Consider the following 24,854-nt stretch of genomic DNA (forward strand, 5'->3'; position numbering starts at 1 on the left):
GGATTTATTTATAATGCAGAGAAATTAATAAGAAGAACTCCTATATGCAGAGTTCAGTGAATTACTGCTGCTCACTCAAAACCAGTATTGTTTTGATATTACTCTATAGCGAAGGTCATGCCTCAAATTTTCTTTTAATGGAAATGTACGGTTTATATCGACCAATAATACATATATATATATTTGCAATGGAGCCTTTTTCACATTTCACCAGGTATAAAAAGATAAATAAAACCAATTTGTTCCATATATATATATATATATATATATATAGTATCTAAAATAAGTTTTATTTTTCTTTGTATACCTGGTGAAATGTGAAAAAGGCTTCATTGCAAATAACGGCTATGGTAAGCCATCGATAAATATCACTTGCAGATGTTGAAGAGTATTTTAATCTATTTCTCCATGTTTCATGTTATTTTTGGCCTTGACCCCTTGAGGAAAAACACGGCTGTAGTTTCAGAAAACCTTCGATGTTCCCACATTTTTGTGACATATTCTGAAGATGACTTCTCACAATGATCAGCTCAGTGCTGTTTGATGTATATTAGAGACATCGTCAGTGTGTTTGAGGGGATTTTAATATTTGTATTCAGTTTCTCTTCACTACCTTTAAGACTCAGGAGCATCAGAAAATGACACATCTAAAATAATAAATCTCCTGAGAATCTGCTCCAAAAGTTTCTCGTGTTATTGTTGATATTCTTAATGGGGGAAAAAAAAAGTAATTTACTTATAAGCGATGAATATTTGCAAAATTCTTTGTGGCCGGCAACTTTTCTTGGATTTTTTTGCCGCTTTATTTAAAAATATTTACTTTTTCTCAAACGCTGCTGCATCTGTTCATTAAAGGTTCATCGTCTCTAAATCACAAGAAATAAAGGAAACACACCAAATAAAAACAGGAGATCAGTCGTATGCTTATGGGTGTATTTTAATAAAAATAAGTCTGTCAAAATTAAACAGAATACAATATTTCTTCTTTAACATGTTTCCAGTACATAGTATTTTTTTCAATTATCATTTTTACCTTTTTTTTTTAACGTCGTTTTAAAGGTTGTCAAAGTCATGCTAAGTAGAGGGTCACTCATCTCACAAGTGTTTTTTTGTCCTTTATCTTTTTCTAAAACTCAAAAGTCAAAATAAGAAATTAAAATCATTATAGACGTCAACTGTGCACAGCTTGTCTGCAAAGCCTGAAGCCGTTTGTTTCTGCGGCCTCCTCGGGGGGGGGGGGGGGGGGGGGGAGAATTCCACGAGGCTCCGGGGGCCTCGAGGGGCCCGGTTCCAAAACTGTTCACATCCCTTCGGTTCCGTAAAAACAATCACTGATCCCTTCAGTGGCTGTGCAGGGAGGAGGGGGGGGGGGGGGGGGGTAACAGTGTTGAGACGCAGCCCGGGCTCAAACACAAAGGACAGCTGGGAGACTCGCTCCCTACAGGTATGAGGTTGTTCTCTCGTGTGTGTGTGTGTGTGTCTGTGTGTGTAACAGAAGTCCTTTACAGCTGTAGAAGCAGATGTCAAGTATAAACTCTGTGTATACTTGTTAGGATAATTCCTATCATCGCAGAAAAAAAAAAAAAAATACAGTTTGACCTGTAGTTGACCTCACGCTGCCAACGTGCTGTACTTCAGTGATTCTCCACGTTTCTCTACCACAGAATTCAAAAGCTCTCACAAACGGAAAATATACAGGGCAGGGTCACAGCCGCCACGAGTCAGACAACATTCAGTCGTTGCTATTTGGTAGAAAATAAAGTCCTGCGTAAAACAAAAGATGGAAAATAAACATTTTACGACAGATACAGCCAAGGAGTGTGGGGAGGGGGGGGGATTAAAGATGTAAATTGAAGCGGTGGAGTCAGAGATGTAATTTCACTATGAACCACAATCTATTTTTCAGAAACACCAACCCAAGGAAGTTAATACACAATCATTCTAAAGGATCATTTAAAAGAATAAATTCATCTCATTATAAATTCGGACCTCACGGCCAGCCGGCTCCTGCTGGTCTGACCCTGTTCCTCATAGACTGTAAATAAAGATGGATGACATGAGAAGCCCCTGAAAGTGAAGCCAAAGTGTCTCGACTGAAGGTAATAAACTTCACCTCCTCCATGTTAGCAGACGTGACACGGGACAAACCAAAAAAGTCACGCCAGATCATTTCCCCCTCAAAGATGGTTTCTGCCATTTTCTTATCACGCTGATTTCACGTTTGTTTCTCTTCTGGACCAATGTTATAAAAACACAAGTGACAGCTGTGGACAAGCGGTTATTAAACTTGAAACCACGGTGTCACTGCAGACTGCAAATCACCAGCATGACATTTTGGTAGGAGGCTTGTAAACCATCTTTATTCACAGTCTAGGCTTTTTTTTAACTGTGCTGCCGGGTGATACATCCAGGCTGACGAGAGGTTGTGTAGTCGAGAGGAGCTGGAGGTTAAAAGGGCTTTAGGAGAAATTAATATTTTATATGTATTGGTTCATTGATTTGACGTTTTGTTAATTTTCTCTATTTAACAGTGAATACTCTGACAGGGAGGAGTGGTTCACACAAGAGGCTTCAGCTGTGTCTTATGTACTTTAGGGTTTTTGGTAGTTTTGTTACAGAGGCTACACAACTCAAACCTCTGTGACGACTTCTTTGTAAATCTCATAGTGGCCAGCAGCGAACCTGAACAACACAATCCTCCTCTCTCCCTTCGTCTTGTTAGCGAACAGTAGGGGGGGGGGGGGGGGGACATTCTGGGGCACTCTTGTGGTTTTATGCTACATATTGTAAATAACGTTTGACTTGAGTAGGTCTGTGATATTTGCTTCATATTTGTATTTGTGTGATCACCTTGATTGTCTCCTGGTGTCGGGATATTTGGGCCTCAAGTCTGGATTCTAGTCGGAGGACGTGCAGACATCCATCTTAGTATAGATGATGGAGATTGAAACTAAACAGACTTTAATTCTCACAAAGTCAGTGTGAAATTAAAATTCTTCCTGTTTCTTCTACTTCTTGTTCGGCTCTAATTGAGCAGCACAGAGCGAGTCGGACTGGGGATGATATTAAAGAGAAGACCCCTGGGGCGACTGGGATTCTACCCGTACACACACTGGGCTTGTTAGGCTTTGACTCTGATTTTCTTTACGCTGGCATCAAGGTGACCATGATAATAGAGTTAGGCTTGTTTCTGAGAGCAGGTGCTGGGGGGGGGGGGGGGGGGGGGGGGGGGTAGTTACGGCAAAACCCACGGCCTCGACACCTCGAATAGTCCAATAGGATCCCTCGTTACACCCCCCCCCCCCCCCCTCGTTACTGGCAGCGTTTGCCTCAAAGCAATTATGTTTCCTACCCAGGTGACGGGTTTCAGGTTTGGTCGGCTAACGAAACACAGCACCAAGTTCCATAGTTCAAACTTTTCCAAATGACTAGCTGCTCACTTCTGTCTGTCATCAGCCCCTTCTCTGTCGGTGTTAGTGTTTACTACTCAGCTGCTTCGGCCTCGACCAGCTCCAACCAATCAGAGGTGTGTTTCCTGCTGAGGACTTGTTCGCTCAGCCGGGTTTTAAAGACATGACCGCACCTCTCTCTGGATATTACAGGGGAATAAAAGGCTTCGCTGCAGAGTCTGTCTGTCTTCTACATTTTTATTAAAGACGATGTAATATACTTCAGGTTTTGTTATGGTGACCTACAGTCGTGAGGGTCACTGTGGTAACCAGCTGTGAGTATTGTGGACTGTGATATGGTGAACAACAACAACAACAACAACGTGAGTAAAATACTGATTGTAGGGAATCAATAATCCCCCCCTTCAAAACAGAAGAATAAAATAAGGGGGTTTTACAATTTAGTCTTTGTCCCGGATGAGCACAACAAACTGACAAAAAAATAAAAAGAACAAAAAAGAAAACAAAAGGCTAGATAAACAGAATAATAATTAATCATCTTTAAATAGTGTCACACATTTCTTGGTTTGATAATACTAAAATAAAAGGAAGCTTTCTTCTCTCTCTCTGCGTCACGTTCTCCTCTGCCTCTCTGTCGGTGCCGCTGATTGGCTCTGAAGGACAGCCAATCACACGCATGCTCTTTCCTCCGTCGCCATGACAACTACCTGCTGGACATCTCAGTGCTACTTAACATTAACCTGTGGAGAGACGGGGGGGGGGGGGGGGGGGGGGGGGGGGGCGGTGATGAATGAATGAAGCATTGTTAAACACAGCTGGCATTTACATTTGTAGCGTCGATGTAATGTTTTGGTATTTCTACTTCCTCCTTTGAGAATATTGAACCATAAACTTTTTACTGCCAGCTGATCAGAAACCAGATTTGTCCACATCCGTCAATTTAAGTCCATGAGTGGCTCACCTGGACCGGGGCTAGTGCAAAAAGTTGTCTACTCTGGCGAAAGAGCAGGAACCAGAGCGGACTCGGGCCATGAGCTGAACGCACTCCGTGGCCTGGCCCAGCGCCAACATCAGCGGAGGCTGCTTGGGCAGGTTCTGAGACTCTAGAGCAGAAACACACAATCAGACCGGAGCCAGACAGCCGAGTCACAACATTCAGAAAGGGTCTTAATATGGAGATTTGTCAAAGAGAGTGAGTTTTGGTCATGTTGTGTGTGAGCTGGTCTCTTGTGGATTATTATTTAAAAAACGATCAGAGAGGAGAGAACAATGCAAAATCATTGTAGTGGATCATGTGTAATAATAAAAAACCACAGGTTGTCTAAATGTTGTTTAAAACCCTCCAACATTCAGACTGTACATGTCAGGGGACACTCGCTCCAACGACAGGCAGAGAAAACTTCTCTTTCTCTCTCTCCCACACACACAGCTTGCATTACAGTGGTGTTACAGTATAAAAAAAAAACTGCAGGTGTAGTTTAAAGAAACATGCATCAGTGCATGACAGCGTGTGTGTGTGTGAGTGTGTGTGTGTGTTCTTTACCCAGTATGGCGCTGTTGAGTGCAGAGCAGAGTGTTTCTCTCTGCGTGGGTTCTAGCTGCTGGCCGACGGGGCAGTTCCACGGGTCGGAGTACGCTAACAGACTGAAGGCATCCTACACACACAGAGACCAGTGTGAGAACAACAACCACAGTAAATCACATCTTTACCTGAGGAGCATCATCTGGCACTGAAAACCACTTTGTCTACAAACATATTAACGTGGCACAAAAACCCAGAAAGTGAATTTGCCCGTTGGACCAAATGACCCCTATAGGTCAAAACGTTTTGTATTTCTCTGATAAAATAGGATGGAATAGAAATACCACCAGATGTTACCAGATGTCATAAGAGAGTGCATTTTAAGCATCACATGACAAAGATCTGATGTTTAAGAGTGAACAAAAATCTGGTTTGGGGTCTTTCTGCCCCCTGGTGGTTAAATGTTACAACTTTCTGAAAATGTGGCCATTTACTACATGCTGCACTTTGTCTGTCACACAAACTGCCCATCAGAGGCAGTTTGGTGTTATCAGTATCTTGCCCAAGGAAACTTTGGAATGAGGACTCTAGGAGCCGGGGATCAAACCACAGACATTCTGGTTCATGGATGAAGCTGCTTTACGTCCTGAACCCTTTTCTCAACAACTAGAGAAAAGCCCCTCGGTGCATCTTTATAACCATAAGACAGTTTCTATTAGTTCACTTCTATTGAGCAGCCAGGACTCTATCTGCTTTATTACGCCACTGCTGGATCAAACACTGCTCCACTTCCTGCCGTGTGCAGAGAATTTAGTCGTTGCACAGCTGTTTGTCGGTCAATCCTGTGTGCACTTGAAGTGTGTGTACCTGTAACATCTTCTTGTGCGTGGCGTTTTTGCCGTACTCGCGGCACAGCTGTTCGTTGAGTCCCTGCAGTTCCCGTCCAAACTGGATCATCCTCTCGGTGGCCGCCTGGTTCCCTCCACAAAGCTGTTTGCCATTAATACAACCCTCATCTGCTGGCAACACACACACATACACACAAACACGGAGAAACACACACAGTTTAAATACACACATGCCGCAAAAAGCCGGACGTAAGAAGTGTGAAGTGAAAACTAGTAAAAAAGTGGGGAATAAAATAGAGAAGAATAAATAATAAACAACAAGACAAAAGGGAAAAAAGATAAAGGGTTATGTTAAGTTGTCTGTGTGTGTGTGTGTGTGTGTGTGTGTGTGTGTGTGTGTGTGTGTACCTGTGACCCCATTGCCGATGCTGTTGTCGTCTGGCTGAAGGATCTCTTCATGTTTGTATGTGCCATTCATGATCCGCGCAGAGGAGCCTTCAACAACCCCGTTGGTGTAGTGCTCTGCTTCTATTTCCATCTCGCTGTCACTACACACACAGAAACACACACGTTAGTCTTTGTATAGTCATATATGAAATTGAGCTGTTCCTGCTACGGACGGAGAGGAGGGCTCACCTGGTTTCCTGGGTGCTGTTGGCGCTGTGTGGCTTGGTGGAATCGGAGGAGTTGGACTCCGAGTAGTTGACTGAGGAAGGGGAGGAGGAGGTGGATGAGGATGCAGAAGAAGACGCGCTGGGATATTTGACACTGCTGCTACCTGTGCCACCGTGGCTCTTTGACTTACTGGGAGGAGTCACCCCGTTACTGCAGGTAGGGCTTTCTCCTGCCGGGCGGGGGAGGAGGGTGGTGACAGGTGGAGAGGAAACAAAAAAAAACAGGTATCTTGTTTGGCTGTTGTTCGGCATTTGGTCAACGTATTTGTGCTTTGTGCTGCACGTGTACCTCCGGGTTGCAGGTGTGTGTTGCTGGCTCCGTGCCGGGGGCTGAGGCTGGGGGAGCCGGGGTAACTGTCCTGGGACTTCGGGGAGCGAATGGTCAAACAGCGAACTTCACTGTCTGTCCCGTTCACCATCTCCACGAACTGACGACACCTACAGAGCACAGCACACTCGAGTGACTCGTTTCTCCCTAAGCAAACTTCTACAGGTGTGGGTGGAGAGTCAGCTGATGGATTTACAGGTGATGCATGCAGCTCGTTGACTCACTTCAACATGAATAGTAAGTTGGGGTTGTGCTCTAACAGGTTAGGATAAAGTTGCTGAGTAGCTTCTATGGCTTCGCCCACGCGTCCTGCGAGCACCAGCTTTTGTATTCCTACAAGACGAAAGACACAAGATGCTGTTTATAGAATATCGATCAGAAGGAAGCACGCTTTTGAAAGGGTCACATCTGATAGAGGCCAGTGCATCATTCACAGAGGCCGAGGGTCGCTACAGCCTCCACTGTAAGTCTGCAGGGAGACTGTCCCTCGTCTTCATCAGAGCTGGTTAACAGACAGAATTCACCAACAACACAGAACTTTCCTTTATGCTGCTCAATGACTTCACAGAGAGTTAGTGATGTGAGCGAGTTAGCGGTGGTTTGATTAGTTCACTCACTCTGTCTGTTCTTTATAGACGTCTGGTCCTCTTGTATCAGGGTCTCTGTGGCTCTGGCGAAGGCTGTTGCGGTGGCACAGTACCCATGGTGCACCAGGTAGCTGGACACCATACTATGGACAATACATGACAAACGTTTCTGTGGCTGTCCCATCTGGCCATTTGACTTAATGCAGCCAGTTTAAAAAGTATTTAGTTTGGGACCCAGTGTTTTGGATCTTGACCTCAAATAACTACAAGTCTATTCTTGATCCGTCTTTTGCAAGAAAACAAACCATTTGGGAAGTACTAGATCGTTAGACTTCCTTTATAAGGTAAGATAACGTAATGTTAGAGTTGTGGGGCACTACGCTGCCCTCCATCTGGACCCATGTTTAGTTGTAGCACACTTATAAGTGAGCTTCCCTTTTGTCGACTTCCCTGATTCTATTTCAGTTATTCCTGATAATTTCTGGTAATTTCCCTTCAGTCATTTCCCTTCAAGTCATATCAGCATATTATTATTCAAATCAACTCATCTACTATAACATGTAAAATATCCACTAATTCCTCACATAACCCTGAAGTCTCTAGATTTTAATCCTGAACAGGGTAATCTTATTATAACTTTATAAAATAAACTCTTCTTTTCAAACTGTTTCAAACACAAAACATGTTCACATCTTCGAGATTAAAACTATCCTGTTACAATATCACTGAAAGCAGTGTCTGTATTTGTGAGTGTGTGTGTGTCTGTGTGTGTTGGGGGAGTTGTGGGAACTGGCTGTGGGTCTTACTTCTGCAGGACGGCCTGCCACTCTCCCAGCCGCTCTCCGATGGGAAAGCGAGCGATCATGCCGTGGATCTTGGCTCGCCATTCGCTCATGTAGTCGTCGATGTCAAACACAAACGGCTGCTGGCCAAAGTTAGCGTCTACGATCTCGCCCGGTGTCTGGAGGCCCACCGTGGGGTACAGGTTGGGCTTCAAGACAAGACAAGACTTCAGGTTAGAGCAGAGAGGGTCTGTATTGTTTCGTCAATTATTGTAATATGCTGCACCAGAGAGTATTTCATGTATTTATATTCCTGTATCAGACAGATTATGAAAGAATGATATTGCATTAAGTGCTATTGTATACTAAGGCTGATGTGTGTTTGCTATAATATCGACTCAATTTGTAGGAAACTGTCTGGAATGTGTGATCGGTTGAGATAAATGTATATTTTGTCAAAGCATTTACTCTAAACAAAACAAGGAGGTACTCAAATTGTTCAATTACAAGATGTTCTCCCAACCAAATGTAGAGACAACGATAAATGATCATTTTCATGGACTGTGGCTGAATCAGAAGTGAAATCAGTAATTAATACGTATGGATACTTACAGGGAGGTCTGTGAAGGCTACACCTAAAACATAAAAGGACAAACAGTTCAAGTTTAAATATAACGTGTATCTGAAAAATCCAAGTTCAGTCAACAAAGTAAAAAACACATGTAATAACATCACAAATGAAAATGTACTATTTACACAAACACACACATCAGGCGTACCAACCTAAACTGATGCCATTTTTGGTGTAAAAGCAAGTGTTATTGATGAGGTTAACGCAGCAGCCAATCACGTCGCCCGTGGTGAAGGTGGGGCCGTACGGTTGGCCGGTCCCGGAGGAGCAGAAGGAGTGGCCGTCATCTCCGTGGTAGCCGTACGAGTGCTTGTCCCATCCTAAAACAGCACAGGGATTAGGATTAATGTTTTATTTTATACTTGACCTCTTGTGGAAAATGTGTCGTCAGAGTCCAGCAGCAGCAGCGGCGGGTGGGGGGGGGAGGGGGTGGGATAAGTATGCATGTTGTTTCACAGCAGTCGGACACTGCACACGTCAAGTATATAAACAGTTTCTGATTTCACCAGAGCGTCTGAGGTGAAGCGGCTCGATCGAGGTCACTCTCCACCGCGGCTTCTGCTTCTGAGACGGTTACTCATTGACTGCTGCTGCTCACATTTTCCCATCTGACTGCCGCTGCCTCCGAGGCGTCTCATGAGAATTAACACACACACGTTCTGACTGCTTGGCCCTGTGATGCAGTGCCATGAATAACCGACAGGGGGACCGTGTCTGTCTGTGTAAAGAAACTGGTGAGTCACTGCAGGAGCAGCAGCACAGGAGGCTGAACCAGGACACAGGATGTCAGGGTTTTCTCATTAGACGACTTTGGATTTAGTTCCTGCTGCTGCTGACGTACATGTTTGTGACACTTGTTTAGTCTTTTCTTTCTGGCTGTAATTTCTGAATTGGGTTGTTGCAAGTTTTAGCAAATAAACAGGGACACATAAGATATTTTGACTTGTTAATGATGACATTTGATTAATATACAGGTGGTTTTCTTTCTGTGGAGTGTAAAAATGTCTCTTTCGTGTCAGCCATTAAAAACAGCCTATTGGCCCAGTTCAAGTTAATCTATTACACTTAATTGCTGGTGTAACCTAGGGTAATGGTTCCCTTTTGGCCTGAGACTATTTTAGACGAAGCAGTCGGTTCGTGATCCCTCATCAAAGATTAAACTCTCAGTGTTGACATGAGTGTAAGTTTCTGCTTATTACAGTAGAAAGTCCCCAAATACATTTAGTCAAGTACAGCACTTAAAAACAACTGAGGAGCTTTGTACTGTTCTCAGACACTTTCTACTTGTAATCCACAGGCATTTATTTGATAGGTTTAGTTACAAGTTACTCAGCAAATTCGGATAACAAAATTATGAACGGGAAATTAAAAAGCTACCCATATATATGTATGCATTTCTACATTACTTGGCATTTCTCAAAGTTCAATGACTGTAAAAACTATCAAGACAATGCATTAAAAGATCTGCATGACCCTCAGTGTGAAAATAAGGTTGTTGTTTCTGAGTCTTTCGAAGATGATGATCTGAAGTGATTAATCCAGTGATGTGCGGCACACTTTACATTATTTTCAACTGATTAAATCTAAAAATAAGCACAGTCAAAGATAGAGAAAGTCTGTAGACACGGGGCAAGAGGTGAAGATATGAACATGCAGCACCAGGAGCCTTTAGTCTGACCTCAAACAACCTTTATATATTTATCTACCTCCTTTAAAAGAGGCTGTAAAGAAATCCCTGCAGGGTCACATGTGCCTGGTGTTCTGCCCGTCCAACAGGAATATGTTGACACCAATCCTGAGCCGACTGCGGACGGATTCCCTCCCCGAAGCTAAAACACACCATCCGGAATGGCATTTCAGTAAAGAGCAACCAACAAAAAGAAACTTGACTGATGTTGCTTCAGTCTAGTGAATCCAAACTGGCTGCTTCACGTCTGGCAAATCAGATAAATTAACATAAAGACAGGGTATCATTGTGATTTCTGCATGAACCACACGAGAGACACGACAACAAGCCTTCTGAGATCTGCAGCGGGATTCAGTTACACCAAGAGCAGGAAACGCCCACATCTGCCAACATCAGAGCTTCACACTCAGTTATGTGGACAGACAGTCTGCGGAGCCTCGAGTTCTACACTCATCCAGTTCTGCAGGAATTCCTTATCCGGAACTGACCGAGGTGAAAAGGACCTGAACCCGCCAGCACTCGGCTTCAGCTCGCTGCCGCTCTCTCACTGCCTCTCCTCAATCATAGCTCGACTGCCCTTGCCAAAAAGCAAAGCGGGGTTAGTGAAAGTAGGTCGTGGGTGAGCCGAGATATTAGATGTGTAGTTGTGGATGTGTGTAAGTGTAGCATGGGAAAAAAAGCATTAACTTAAGCCAAATGTGTGGATTTCTAATAGTGTTTGTATTATTTCAAGGAGTGTTTCTTTTAACTGGAGTGCCTCTATGTCTCTCTGTGCATTCATTTGTGTACATGTGCGTATACACTTCTGTGTTTGTGTGTGTGGGTGGGTGAGTGTGTGTCGAGGTATTAGATTAATCTGCTGACAGGGATATTGCCTCCAAAGCCAGGCTCACTGCTCCAACATGCTAATGAAATGGGCAGGCCTCCACAGCAGGATCACACACAGAGGTCAGCAGTGGAGAACATTGTACTATTAAAGACACACACACACACACACTAGATATTATATTATTATATATTAGAGCCTGACCACTATGGATTTTTGGGGTCCAATGCTGATGCTTGTAAGAAATGTCAGTTATTGAAATATCAGCCAATATATACATTTTCTTCTGAATTTAACAATTATTACTAAAATGCTATTAAACCCTCATGCCTAAGAAACATAATTCAATGTATTTATATTATAAATAACTTTAAATAAAAAGAAAACACAAATACAAGGGATCACCAGCAGATAAGCTTTGAGCAAATGACCATTAAAGTGTGCACAAACACACACTGATGCACGGATGAGTGGTGACAAACACCAGAGATGCAATCATTGAGTCCAGAAGACACACACAGATAAACCCACAGAGTTGACAACAAACACACACACACACTGCCACACAAACACACTAAGTCAGTCAGAGTTAAGGCAATCAACAGTAATCTGTCTACCAGGGCCACAGACCATCTGCAGTGGAGCCCTAGCAACAGAAAATATTTTCATAAGTAAACGTGTGAGCAGGTTTGAAAAACACGTCTGTCCACGCTGCGCTGTTCCACGCTGTTCCACCCTTTGTGTGACATTTGACACATGTGAATCAAGAAGAGAGCGGAAAGAATGATCTTTGTGTGTGTGTGTGTATCTAGAGTCTGCTGAACTGGCTGGCCCAGTGTCCACAGCATTCCACAAACCTCGGGCAGCGGACAGATCTTGACTCGTCAATAAGCAGGTCAAATGGCCCCAGACAGGCCTGGAAAGCCCACAATGTGATTGGTCAGAGCAGAGCTGTGGTCTGATTGGTTGGGAGGGCCACAGGGATTTAGTGAGGCCCTCGGCTGCTATATGGCAGCTACGCTTCCACTGATGTCATCAAAGATTCCAGAACCATTCACAGATGTGTGTGTGTGTTTCTGTGAGAGTGTGTACACGCCTTAATTTTTGTGCAATGCTTTAATTTTCTGTCTTTATTCTTATGTCTAATGTTCTGATATAGTTTAGCTTTATTATATTCTTTTTGTTTTCAGTGGAGTGAGAAGCTAAGTTTGTCCTAAACCAGATCTGAGGTCAACATCATCCGTCACTGATCCATATGACTCTGCTCAGTGACATGCCCTGACATGTTCTCTCTGCAGCCGTCACACAGCTCACAACAAACACACAAACCAAACCCAGCAGTGCCACGTGTCATCGCCATCTTGTTCCACTTTCATCCCCAAATATCATACATGTTGGCACATTGCCAGCTACTTTAACTTATCCACACAATCTATTTCTTAGCACTATTCTTCAATCATGGAATCTGCCTTCATATCTTGCCTCTATATAATCAATACATACAGATGCCAAACTATCCAGCTCCAAAATACATCCACAACCCGAATGAAGACTATGAATCAGAGACTCTTTCCACCACTTTCCAGTGCTTATATTGTCGACAGGAACCCTCGATAGGCTGTGATGTTAACCCTAACCCTAACTCATTCACAGCATTGTGAATGGCTGATTGTAATCTGAGCCAATGGGGTCAGAGGGCGAAACATGTGGGCCAATAAGTAATTAGAAATGTTTAGGGTCATGGTTTTGGCCGTCCCCTCCAGAGCAGCCTGACTGCAGTGTGCAGACTTTCCTGTGTGAAACCAAAATTGAACAAAAGCAGCGAGCGCTGCGGGACGTTTTACGCCTCCGCCTGCCAAAGCACTGTCCTGTCGGGCTAAGTGGCTGAAAGTCTGGCTCCCCACCAGCAGGCTGATGTTATTGCTGGATGTTGGCGTGATGAAGAAGTCCCCATACACTCTGGGTTTATGTTGTCTGACCTTGGGGATCCTTGTTTTTCAACGCCATCTCACCGATTGCTCCAAACACTGACTCTTGTTCTATCAGCTCTGCATCAATTCTCACATCCTTAGATATATTATATCAGTATTGATCTATCAATCTAATGGTTATCTATCCTCTTTCTGGTGTGTTATGGAGATATAGTTCACATGTTACTCACCAGGCAGTCTGTTCATGTTGACTCCCTGGGCAGACAGACCAATGCCCATGTACCTAAAAACACAGGAAGAAGAAAAACTTAAGTTTACACATTACAGACAAACACAATTTAAATATATCTGCAAACGATAAGGGCATCAGCACTACTGGTTCTTACAGTAATATAGATGTTTTGGTGTTTTTCAGGGTAACAACTAGTTACAGCAGAGTAGAAAGTATAGAGGAGTCTAAACATTACAAGGGACAGTCGAAGCTTGGTCGATCACACCTTTGAGAAGGCAACAGGGAAGAGAAAGAAGCCATTTGCTCAATTGGAAATGTCATCAATATTGCCAGTTGAACCTGTCTGGCATAGACTCAGCTCACTGTCTTTGCTCAAATGCAAACAGTAAATCTGCTGTCTGGGTTGAATTATTTGCAAGTTTCCTGCTTTTTCTGTCAATTGGTAAATAGAACGTTAGAAGAAGGAAGGACACTGGTGACACAGCAGCCGAGGCTGTAGACTGGAAGATGCTTTGAGTTCTACATTACTATCATGGCTATAGGTGTTTTTCACATAGAGGTCACCCAAGTGATGAAAGCAATAGAGCTAATGCTCAAACAATAGAGAAGACAGAGGTTCCTGTTCTGGTTGATTCATTGATTGATTGATGCGTTGGCTCCTGATTGGTTTGCTGATTGAAGTTAAGTAGATGCCTGACAAGTTCTTGAAAATGACACCTATGCTGAAAAAGGTTACCTTAAATTCTCCTGTCTTCTTTACCCCAGATGACAAGGTACACTGGGATGCTCATTGGACAGGTCTGACTCATAACCCTGGCTTTTGCTTAAAGGCACATACCAACGTGGCTGATACACACAAGGTGATGATAATAATAGCAACTGCAATTTTTTTCCTCACCTGCTTTCAGCTGCAAGTCTTTTCTATATACGCAGTTTCATAGTCATTCCACTAATGACATTTAAATACTGATCCGTCCCTGTGGTATGGGCCAAGCTAGTCAAACTAAAAGACATCTCAAAGAGATAATATTTGAATATAAAATGGCTATTCACATGGGTAATATGGAATCCATAACCCTGTTGGTCTGGAACAAGTATCAGCTCTAAGAGGTGGAAACAAACTTTCACTTTCCACCCAGAAAGACTTGTTTTGGATCCGTATCAACCATGGGCATTGCATGGGTATGATTTTTCATTTAAATCAGTTTTGCAATTGAAACTCAAATATATATGAATTTGAGAAAATCGCTTAACTATTTGACCAAAACAGTCAAAATAGCAATTGTCATTATCATCCATTTAAAGCATCCCCTTCTTTATGTAACCTTACCAGACTTTGTTTATTTTGGCTTGGTGCCATCAGAACATCTTGTCGACAAATTATACCACTCCTTTATGTTGTGTGTAACCAGCACAGTGAGTGTGCAGAGGCGTGACCATTGTACTTATACTGTGTTTAAATAACCATAAGAGAACATAATGGATACTGAGAATAGGTGCTAATGTTACCAAGCAAGGCAAACTAGCTTTCACTTTCCAAGTTGTGGCTTGTTAGCGTAGTCACAAAACTAACTAATGATAAAAGCTCCAATGGTTGATAGATGTTAAACACTAAAGAACAGTCAACCTCTGCCATGGAAAAACATTTCTAGAAACTTAAGACATGGTTTCCTCAAATATATATCCCAAAAACTGTTTTGTCTTTTTCTGAAAGATTTGAAAAATGCAATGCACGTAACCCAGAAGGGATTTTATAAAAATCAGTGTCAAATCTGGCCCTAATTTGAGTTTAAGTTTTCCAGTTTCAGCAGCACAACACAAAAATACACATACACTCCAAGTTACAGTGGAATGACATGGTGGCATTCCCTAACATACGTGATGTTTGCAGTTATTATACATAAAAGCTTATGTATAAGTTCAACTGCTGGTCGGTTGACCCACACAGCTTCACCTCTGTCTGGTGTTTAAACTGAAGCAGCTCAGTTGATTTAGAGGACTTTTCTATTTACAGTTAAGCAGTTACACAGACACTCCCTCATGGTAGCTGTCTTTTATACTACAATTTTTTTCCGAGCCACTGAACTGGAACTAGGGAGTGTTAATGGTGTATTATGTTACCTGACACTTTTATTGGGAAGGATGGAGGAGAGTTCTGGTTCCAATACAAAAGAACAGGTCAAAAAGCAAGGCTGGAAACCAAGACTGTAAACACCTGCTAAAGTAATGTCAGTGTCACTGGTACTGATGAAGTACCAGTCAATCCCAGAAGGTGGTTGAGCTAAGGGGTAGAAGTGTGGCTCACTTAAACTGTGTGGTTTTATTAGAAAGTGACAAACTATCTATATTTGAGTTTCAACACTGTTAATATTTGACTTTTCGAGACCGCATGTTGGTGACATTGGGAGGTTGTAGCATATATATTTATAACCCTCCATTGAAATCAGTGTCAAAATACTGTCTGTTTAATCAAAGGCTAGAATCACAATCAGCACATGCACAGAAGCTTGTCCTGAGTTCTGTCAGCTTACCCATCTCGACCTTTGCTGACAATCTTGACTTCAAAGTAGTAGATCCCACAGGCAGCAGGGATTGGGTGTGTGGCTCGCACTGATGCTGCATCTTTGTGGTTCTTTCCGTGACCTATAACAGAGGACATACAAGGTGATGAAATATTTATCCTATATGCTATTTTATGTCAAGATACAGGCTCCTGTACAGCTGCCTAGCATCGACAAAGCATACTTATATAGCTACAAAGTGCAGTGTGAAGGTCTGTGGTGCCTTTCAGTTCAGTTTGAATAAGCTTAGTCAACATGTCAGTGATATTCTCAAATGTAAGAATACAACAGGATAATGTTCAGAGAATTCACTGCAAGTGAGTGGGCTTGTTAATGAGGTTTCCAACACACGACAGAGGTGAAAAAACAACAACAACAACAACAAAAGAATACAAATGTTTCTCAGGAAGAAAAAGAGGTGCCGTGCATGTAGAGGATGTCGAAGATGAAGTCAACTTTAAAAGACAACGAGAATCAAGCTTTTGGAGATAAGACCCAGAACAAAAGCATGTGATTTTTGCAGTGGGAGTTATACATCATATCCTGCCTCCTGCATGTTCTTAATGCACTCCTCACATTAATGTTCTGGTCATTTTCCTGTTGTTATGAAAACGTCTGACCCAGAGAAACCTCCCACTGGATTGTTCATATGTGAAAAGCAAACTCCAGAGAACGTCCAAACCTAATTTACCCAGTGTTTGGTTCGTGGCTCAGCTTAGTTACAGACTGAAAAACACAGTTTTTTCATTATAATTTGTTCCTACATTTGTATTTGTCTACGATGGAAGCAACCGTGTGTTTAACATCTTTGTTGTGTGATTAGATTTAACAGCAATTCAACAAGTCTAACTTGGAAAGGCTCAATCCTCAAAGGAGAGAAGTGGAACAACAACAAAAAAAGAAGGAAAGCTCCACGAGTATCAACTTCTTTCACAAAAACTGAAGTTTAATTGTTCTGTTTTTGTACATGGTCATTTATGCATGTTCTACTTTTCCAAAACCTCAAGAGTCATAAGTCCATACCAACGTAGGGCTATAAAACACAGCCTTCCAGCTGACCACGGCCTAACAGCCTCCTGCACAACCCATAGCATCGCACTAAGCGAGGGGGTCACTTATCAGTCGTGTGACATTGCTATGTTGGGGCCGTGACTTTCCTCATCTACTGCACTTTTATTTTTTAAACCCTACATTTCCCTGAGGCTGTGTTCGATGAACAAGTTCCTCTTTGTCATCCTTGAATTTCTAGTGCTTCTCATCAATCCACATACCTCGGATAATAATATCAGACCCTTTGACTTCATATGCTGGGACCTACAATTACATTTCATGATCAGCCAGGCACAGATGACGCTCATGATGAAGCAGAACTGATTTTCTTCCAACAATCAATACTTTTGTTCATGTGAATTATCTATAATATGATTAGAAGTGGCCTAGATGTTTGTGCGTGAACAGTTAGTGGTGAAGATGTAAACAACCGGGTCAATGGGCTCACGTATTGTGTCTGGACCAACTCCATTCACTCATTTCAGTCTGTCATTCTATATTCAGATGGCTGCTTATGCAATCCCTCGGGCCCTGAGAGAGATGACAGTGTTCAGTGGTGTGTTGTGTAACTGCAATCCGGCCTCGACAGTAAGCATGTGCAATCCTATCTGTTTCATGCAATCACGCCATCGAGTTCACCTGTCGTGATACATAACAAGTCATTGTGCGCAGTGTTTGTGTGTGTGTGTTGAAATGTAGATGTTCTGAAACCTTAAGCGAAGCAGCTGGCTGACAGCAGACACCTTAAGGCTCTTGCTGTGTATCTGCGTGTGTGTGTGTGTGTGTGTGAGTGTGTGACACACACATACAGCCAGCTGAGATCAAGACATACAATAATGATATGCTGCAGCTTTTTTATGTCACATTTATTCCCACTGTGTTTCCCAAATCATAAACACATGATTGAACCATTTATGGAGTATGTTTTTGTCATGTATTTATAATTACAACACTAATATTTTGAAGCATATAAGTATAAGAATCTTACAAGGCATTATTAACACATGAAATATACTGATGAACTCGTACATCAATAAAAGTTGACCTTACCCGCTTCATCGTGGTACCAAGGTGGTTTATTTCATGTAAACTCATGTGACCTGTGTGTTTGTGCTAGCGTGTGATTTTTGTGTGACTATCTGGTCCAATGGTTGCAGCAACGTTCATGCCATCTATATTTAGCCACTCCTTGTAAAAAACAAGTTGTCAGTAGGCCAACAGGGTCTTTACAACTGCACAGTCGGTTAAGAGAAACACCCCCCACCACCCTCATAAAGACACTCCTACATAAAGATTAGGCACTCATTCATTGTTTACGTGTAAGGTCACTAAATGAGAGCGACAAGGTGGTTCTGAGAAACAGCTTTGGTTTTACAGCGTCGCACATTTCAGCTGTTGTGTGACATCAAATCCGCCAGAGGTCAAGGACCAAAGGTCACTCTCCTGTTCTTCTTACCCCATGGCACAGTCGGACACTAATTGCTTGGAAGGAAAAAGACAACCCTCCCCCCCACCCCCACACAACAGGTTCTATCATCAGCTGTGAGCAGGGGTAAGTGCAAAATCTATTAACTTAATAACAGCAATAGCCACAACAGCCCATGTCAGAATAATATCACTAATTACAAATAACTGAGAAGGAGATCCCAGAAGAATTAGAGGATACAAGTGTGGTGGCTACAAGTTAAGTATGGTGAGGAAGATCCTTCAGATGCTTCGAGTGGTGAGAAGTATGACATCATTGTTTCACCAGAATCACCATCATTCAAAGATTTTTTTTAACACTAGTCTGGCGCCCATTCAAAGACTTGAGCACCTGTTTATTCAAAGTTTGGTGAAGCCCGACTTAATTCGCAGAACCCTGAAGTGGCCCTGGTGTAGTGTATCATGACTCACATGATTACCTCGTTGTTGCCACAGGCCTTTTTCACAGAAGAAATTTCAAGATATAATATTAGGAAAAGCACAGGTGTCACTGATAACATGTAAAGATTGCTCTGTTCAGTTCACGTGTCCCAGTCGGACATGGCGGTGGGACAAAGAGCCAGCATTCAAAACACCAGGACCCTGAAAATGAAGCAGCTAAATGGAATCCAGTGCTTTTCCCACAATGACAAGTCATAAAATTGAAAAAGGCCTGTATGGTTTATAAATACAAGTGGTGTCCCTCAGGCAAAAAGCCAAGTACTGAAAACAATTAAGACATAATTAACCCCCAACTCAGTGATACCGTTTTCAGACAAGTACTCCGTTATTTCCTTGTGTCACCTTTCACACATGAAGAAGGCAGCAGGAGATTGTTCAGGTCAGATGCTTTCACAACAACAGGACAGTTTCCATGACATTCAGAGAAAGGATGGTGCCTGTGTTGAATTTGCAGGAGGAAGGACATGAAATATGAATTTGACCAGCGAGGCTCTTGCAACCTGTTTGACAATTTCCACATCATCAGTCCACATCGCCTACAGATGAACCTTGTATTTCCAGGATGACTTATTTGTCTGTGTCCTCTACATGTACGGCACCTCTTCTTCAAGCGATATTTGTACTTTTCAGTCCTAACATTCTTTGCATGTTAGGAAATTCCTCAACACGCCCACTGTGAATTTTCCAGAAATTGACACGTGGCCTCACCCTGACATTTCTGGACATTTTACTCAGGTGCTGGCTGGATAAGTTCTGTCCGGAGCAGCTGACCCAATCATTTGGGTTCTGACATAGAGCTCCTTAAGGAAAAATTCTGGGAAAAGAAGGACTTTAGAGCTTCGAGCAGCTTGTCTCAAATACAACACACTCTTGCTCCTGAGCCACAACTGCCTTATCTTTTAGTGTTACATAGAATTGAGTTGCCTAGCATGGGACAGCCCCGTTGCAACCACAGCAGAGGTTTGACCAACTATTTCAACAGAAGATACTCATGTGGATCTGTATCAGAACTCACTATGACCTAAATCAGAGGTCTTAACTGTTACCTTAAATAAACTTTAGACAGATTGTGTAAACAGCAGTGATTACACAACCTCCTTGGTGGAGGTATTGATGGTATGAGAGAATAGTGTGTAACTTCTATTGGGTATGACTGAAAACTATTTACTGTTGCTAGAAATATTGGTCAATCTTTAAGAAACAGTTGTGTAAAAAAGAGCAGCATCATAGAACCAGTTTATACAAATCAATCAATCTACAGAAGCTTCACTGACTTCTTGTAATGCAGCCACAAATCATGTCGAAACAGTTCTTGGAGAGGTATAGCTTCAATGAGCATGGAAGTTAGATTTCTAACCTAAAGCAGCACTTGAATGTTACTTTCTGTATCAGCAGAATCTTTCTAAGTGTTTAGTGGATTTAGCTCTGGGACTATGGACCAGTGGGGCAGTTACTATGAGCAATTAGGTCCTTGTATAACTGGACCAGAAGCTTTGTCTTCATCCTTGGAACGTTGTCAAATGTTCTCAATAGATGGACGGAGGTTGTGCTTTGTCATCTAATCAGTTGGTGAATTTCAAGGACAGAATTTTAAGACAGAGCCATGGATTGGAGGATGTCCAGTCCTCTCTGGTGAATGGATGATTGCATGTCATTTTTTTTTTTGCTGATGACGTAGTTCTGTTCGCTTTGTCTGGCTGTGGCTTACATCACTTTTTGGACGCCTTACAACTATGGCTGCACGATAGGAGAACACATGCCATGGACCGCTGTTGAATGTTGCAATGACGTAGGATTTGTGATAAATGATCCAATGCTTAAGTACACAAACTAACCGGATCGAGAACGCCCCGCCATCTCCTCCAGCTCTCCATATATTGTCTAAGTTTACAAATGCTGTTGTTTTTATCCAGTCTGAGTTTACACATAGGTCCGATGACACGGTTTGTGTGTGTGTCGGTGTGTCTGCCTGGCAGCGAGAGAGGAAGAGAGCGAGCGGGACGGGCTGATGAATGGGCACGCTGCTCTGAAGAATTGTTTAATTCATTTTAGAAAATTATGTGATGATCAGTGTTGTTTATTGTGTATTTAGTGTATTTCAAACATATCAACATTCAAACTATAGTAAGTGAGCTGAGTCTGTGTGAGAGAGAGAGAGAGAGAGAGAGAGAGAGAGAGAGAGAGAGAGAGAGAGAGAGAGAGAGAGAGAGAGCAGCAGAGTTATTGTGAGTGTGTGTGCACCCCGTTACCTTTCCCTCAGGTTCTGGGACTATAATAAATAAGCTAGGGAATTCTTTTATAGTAATCAACCACTTATAGATATCAGCTTGGCCCGGGACAAATGGGATCACTAGCAGTTTCCACTGTGCTAAAATTTTGTCGGAAAGCGGAGGTGGCTCGCAATTCTCTATATGCAGGAAAAACCCTGGAGAGGCCCGTCAATGATCTGAATCTCTTTAAATTTATTATGTGGGGCAGCAGGGCTCCATCTGATTGGCCAAATATATATATATATATATATATATCAGTTCAAGCAGTCTTCTGCAATACGTATATGTCATGCATGATGAGGGTAAATATTAGACATATTGTGCAGCCCTACTTAGAAACTAATGGTTCACGTCAGAGGAAGTTAAATCATCATCCACGTACCTCAGCTCTGGCAGCTGATATAGATAAGTATGGTTCATTTAGGGGGACTGGTAAGGGGATTTTGGCAAATGGTTTATAAAACATAATGGATGGAAGGATGCTTTATAAATACATCTACTGCAACTTCATGTAACTCTATCTCTATATATAGATAGAGATAGATGAGGACATATATAAATAGAAGGATCCATGGTGAATTCAGAAAGTTATTAATCATCTTAGTCATCCTTGAGTTCGATCAAAAGATGCAGTGGATACCAGCTGCTTTACTACAGCTCAAACAACACTATAGGATCTGCTACAGCACATTAGGTATATATATATATATAGACGTTTTATTCCCCATCCATCAAGCAGCTGTATCTGTTTTCTTATTTCAGGATCATTAAGGTCTATTAAAAGAACAACAATATCATCCCTTCATCAGAATGAAGTTAAGAAATCATTCAGTGAATAAAATACATGAGTTTTAGTAAAGAAAACAAAACTTGACTGATGAATTCATTGATTGAGTCAAAATGTTAGTTTATGTGTGTTGCCGCATGAATCTACTGCTGTAGATTAATCTGTGTCTGTTAAGGACTTGGCCAATGCTGTTTGGCCTTGAACGGAGAAAAATTGGCACACTGGTCAAAATAGCATCTAAACCACAAGGGTGAGGAACAGAGCAGGGCTGGAACAACCAGAAGGAGGAAAATTATCCCTCACAATAGACCTACTTATATTGTCATCCCAGAACAATTGTGCCGTGTCACGTAATCAGTGATCTTCTCACAGATATAAAAGACACAGTGACGTCAAGTCACCAACACCTGAAACGACTTGTCCTGACTCGAGAAGCACATGAGCCCATTCATCGTTTGTGCCAGAGTCTAATATGTGACACGTATATGGGCATCTCCAGGCCGAAGGCAAGGCGCCCAATAGAAATGACTGAAGTGTTATCATTACATTATGATAAATCAGAAGGGCTTCCTATAATCCCTTGAAATAGAATGTAGGCTAATCAAATTTGAATACTATTTATATGAGCAGCAGACACCCGATCAGTTTTGCCTTCAATCACCTGAAGAGTTTTATCAGGCCATCTGCCTGTCAGTCAAATAATGGGCCTTCCTTGCTATTCACAACCAGCAGCATCACTTCTACATATGTGCCGAGTAACTCCCTCAAAATGGGCAACACAGCCTCGTCCTCTGCATGTTTTTTAAAGTAAACAGCCAATGTCTCCGAGTAGATGGTATCTCCAGGGCCTGAGATGTAGGACTAGCTGGCCTGCTACTGAGAGGGGGGGTGGGGGAGCTGCCCTGACGAGTCGCCTGACGAAAAATAACAGAGCAGGCACAGGGCTGAGAACTGTTCACACAGATGTCACCTCGTTTTGATTTCTGAAGCAAGAACGTACAATGATCCCTCTGACATCCCTCCCGAGCGGCCGAGGGACTGCTCCGTCACACGGCCCAAGTTGCTGTTGATGTGAAAACTGGAGGTTTATCACAGGATCGGTTCATTTGGCCTAATATAATGCGCAGAGGCCTCCTCCTCTTCCTCCTCCTCGCTGCTGAAGCCTGGGACATGACACTGTTGTTAACATGCGGATCAACATGGAGCTGTAACCGGTTCCCACCAGACTGACGTTATAGAAAATATAAGATTTCAGCTGCAGAGTTCCAGAACACTGCAACTGAAATCCCGCGAGAGACGCACACAGCCGTTTTATTCCCATTCCGACGCCAGCTGTTTGTGTCGAACAACCGCTGCAACTGCACAGTCGACGGCTCACAAGTTGTGTGTCCATTTTGTGTCCAGCTTATCACACCGCTGTCAACACAACACCAGTCACAAGGAGGGCAGCTAGCTTAGCTAACGTTAGCCTGTTAGCCATAGGGCCAGCTACAGTACCACATAGATAGCTCCCTGTTAGCTTGTTTATTGCATTCCACTAGTTAGCTTATTAGCAACAAAAACAACAACACGTCAGTTTGTGGTGGTTGGTCCAATCGTAAGGGGGTTGGGGGGGGGGGGGGCTCGGGCAGTTAACTGCAAACAAAATAACGTCATTAACGGTAAATAAACAAGCAGCGGGGGGGGGGGGGGGGTGAAGGTGAATATCATTTGTGGTGACATAAATGAACACAATAAGAGAGTGCGGAGGGTTTGGGGGGGTTCAGCGTCCCCCGTGTGGGGCATTCCTCCGCTCCATGGTGAGACAAAGCAGGGTTACAGGACCGGAGAAGCAGCTCAGACTAGATTTACCAGGACTGCACACACACACACGCACGCACTCAACATAATCGCATACCGTGTGTGTGTGTCTGTGTGTATATGAGACCCCCCCCCCTCCCTCCCTCCCTTCAACAGCACAGTGGCCGATTTGAGACCCCCTGACCCGGCTCGCTCACCTTTATAGTGGACCCGCAGGTTGTTCTGTGACAGCCCGATGTAGCTGTACTTATCCTTGGGGCTCCAGGAGCGGGGCAGAGGGGTCTCTTCCTCGTTCACCGCCGGGTAGAGCCGCTTCAGCCGCTCGGTCAGCTCCTCATCCTGATAGTTAAAGGCCGGGTCACCTAACGGCAGGCTTCCCGCTGCCAGCTCTGCCATCGTCGGCCCTCTTGTTCCCGAAGTCGTTAGCGTCGGTCGGTGTCCGTCCGTGGCCCGGTGTCGGTGCTCTGGAGCTGCGGGCTGAGAGTGAGAGGGAACGAGGGGAGAAAATAGCAGCGGTGTGACATCCCCGGATAAGCAGCAGAATGCACTGTAGGCTGAAGCGGTGCACTGTGGGTACTGTAGTCCAGCCTCCCGCTCCCTTCTACGCTAACGTCCCCGGAAATGACTACAAAGCTCCGCTGCGGTGACCCCAAGCTCCGGGTCTTTCGCCGGGGAGCTGGGAAATGTAGTTTTTTGTTTACAGACGTTGAATTTACAGATACTTCTTTTTTTAAAGAAGATTATATAATTTAACGCTCAATCTTTTATTCGGTGCATGCATGAGAGGAGGTGGAGCTTAAGTGGATTTGTTAGACACCTGATAATGAATGTGTAAAGTTACTATTTTCATTATTTGCAGAAGGAAAACAAAGTGTTTCAACATCTGCCTTTTCTAAAGACAGCTCGACTCAAATCACTTTAGCATTTAGCAAGTCTTTCTTCCCTTCCCTCCCGTCACGTCCACATTAAGTTCTTATGCTGAAGTTGTAGTTTTGTGCGATG

At 43.1% G+C, this 24,854-nt stretch overlaps 1 protein-coding gene across 3 annotated transcripts; it reads right to left on the reverse strand.

Moving 5' to 3' along the window:
- Window positions 1-3,299: 3,299 nt before the first annotated feature.
- ranbp10 (RAN binding protein 10) lies at window positions 3,300-24,389 on the reverse strand. 3 transcript variants are annotated; one of them, XM_053427334.1, is made up of 16 exons: window positions 24,050-24,389; window positions 15,990-16,101; window positions 13,457-13,509; window positions 8,935-9,102; window positions 8,764-8,786; window positions 8,176-8,360; window positions 7,400-7,512; window positions 7,007-7,115; window positions 6,744-6,892; window positions 6,586-6,624; window positions 6,417-6,486; window positions 6,189-6,328; window positions 5,800-5,951; window positions 4,954-5,065; window positions 4,372-4,513; window positions 3,300-4,150 (listed from the first exon to the last, which is right to left on the reverse strand). In XM_053427334.1, the coding sequence occupies exons 1-15, from the start codon at window positions 24,246-24,248 to the stop codon at window positions 4,383-4,385; spliced, it is 1,755 nt and encodes a 584-aa protein (XP_053283309.1). In that variant the 5' UTR covers window positions 24,249-24,389; the 3' UTR covers window positions 3,300-4,150; window positions 4,372-4,382. The 3 variants fall into 3 exon arrangements, with proteins under 3 accessions (XP_053283309.1, XP_053283307.1, XP_053283308.1); XM_053427332.1 differs by having other exon boundaries at window positions 6,417-6,624; window positions 24,050-24,387; XM_053427333.1 differs by having other exon boundaries at window positions 5,800-5,948; window positions 6,417-6,624; window positions 24,050-24,386.
- Between the last annotated feature and the right edge of the window lie 465 nt (window positions 24,390-24,854).

The sequence above is a fragment of the Pleuronectes platessa genome, chromosome 7, assembly GCF_947347685.1.
Source record: "Pleuronectes platessa chromosome 7, fPlePla1.1, whole genome shotgun sequence".
Lineage (NCBI taxonomy): Eukaryota > Metazoa > Chordata > Actinopteri > Pleuronectiformes > Pleuronectidae > Pleuronectes > Pleuronectes platessa.

What these genes read in the sequence shown, in the direction of transcription:
- ranbp10 (XM_053427332.1), bottom strand. Translation starts at nt 24,248, where the DNA reads ATGGCAGAGCTGGCAGCGGGAAGCCTGCCGTTAGGTGACCCGGCCTTT. An exon ending in GTCAGCAAAGGTCGAGATGG is followed by an intron (nt 13,510 to 15,989) that starts GTAAGCTGACAG and finishes CTGTGTTTTTAG; the next exon opens with GTACATGGGCATTGGTCTGT. An exon ending in CAAAAATGGCATCAGTTTAG is followed by an intron (nt 8,787 to 8,934) that starts GTTGGTACGCCT and finishes TTTATGTTTTAG; the next exon opens with GTGTAGCCTTCACAGACCTC.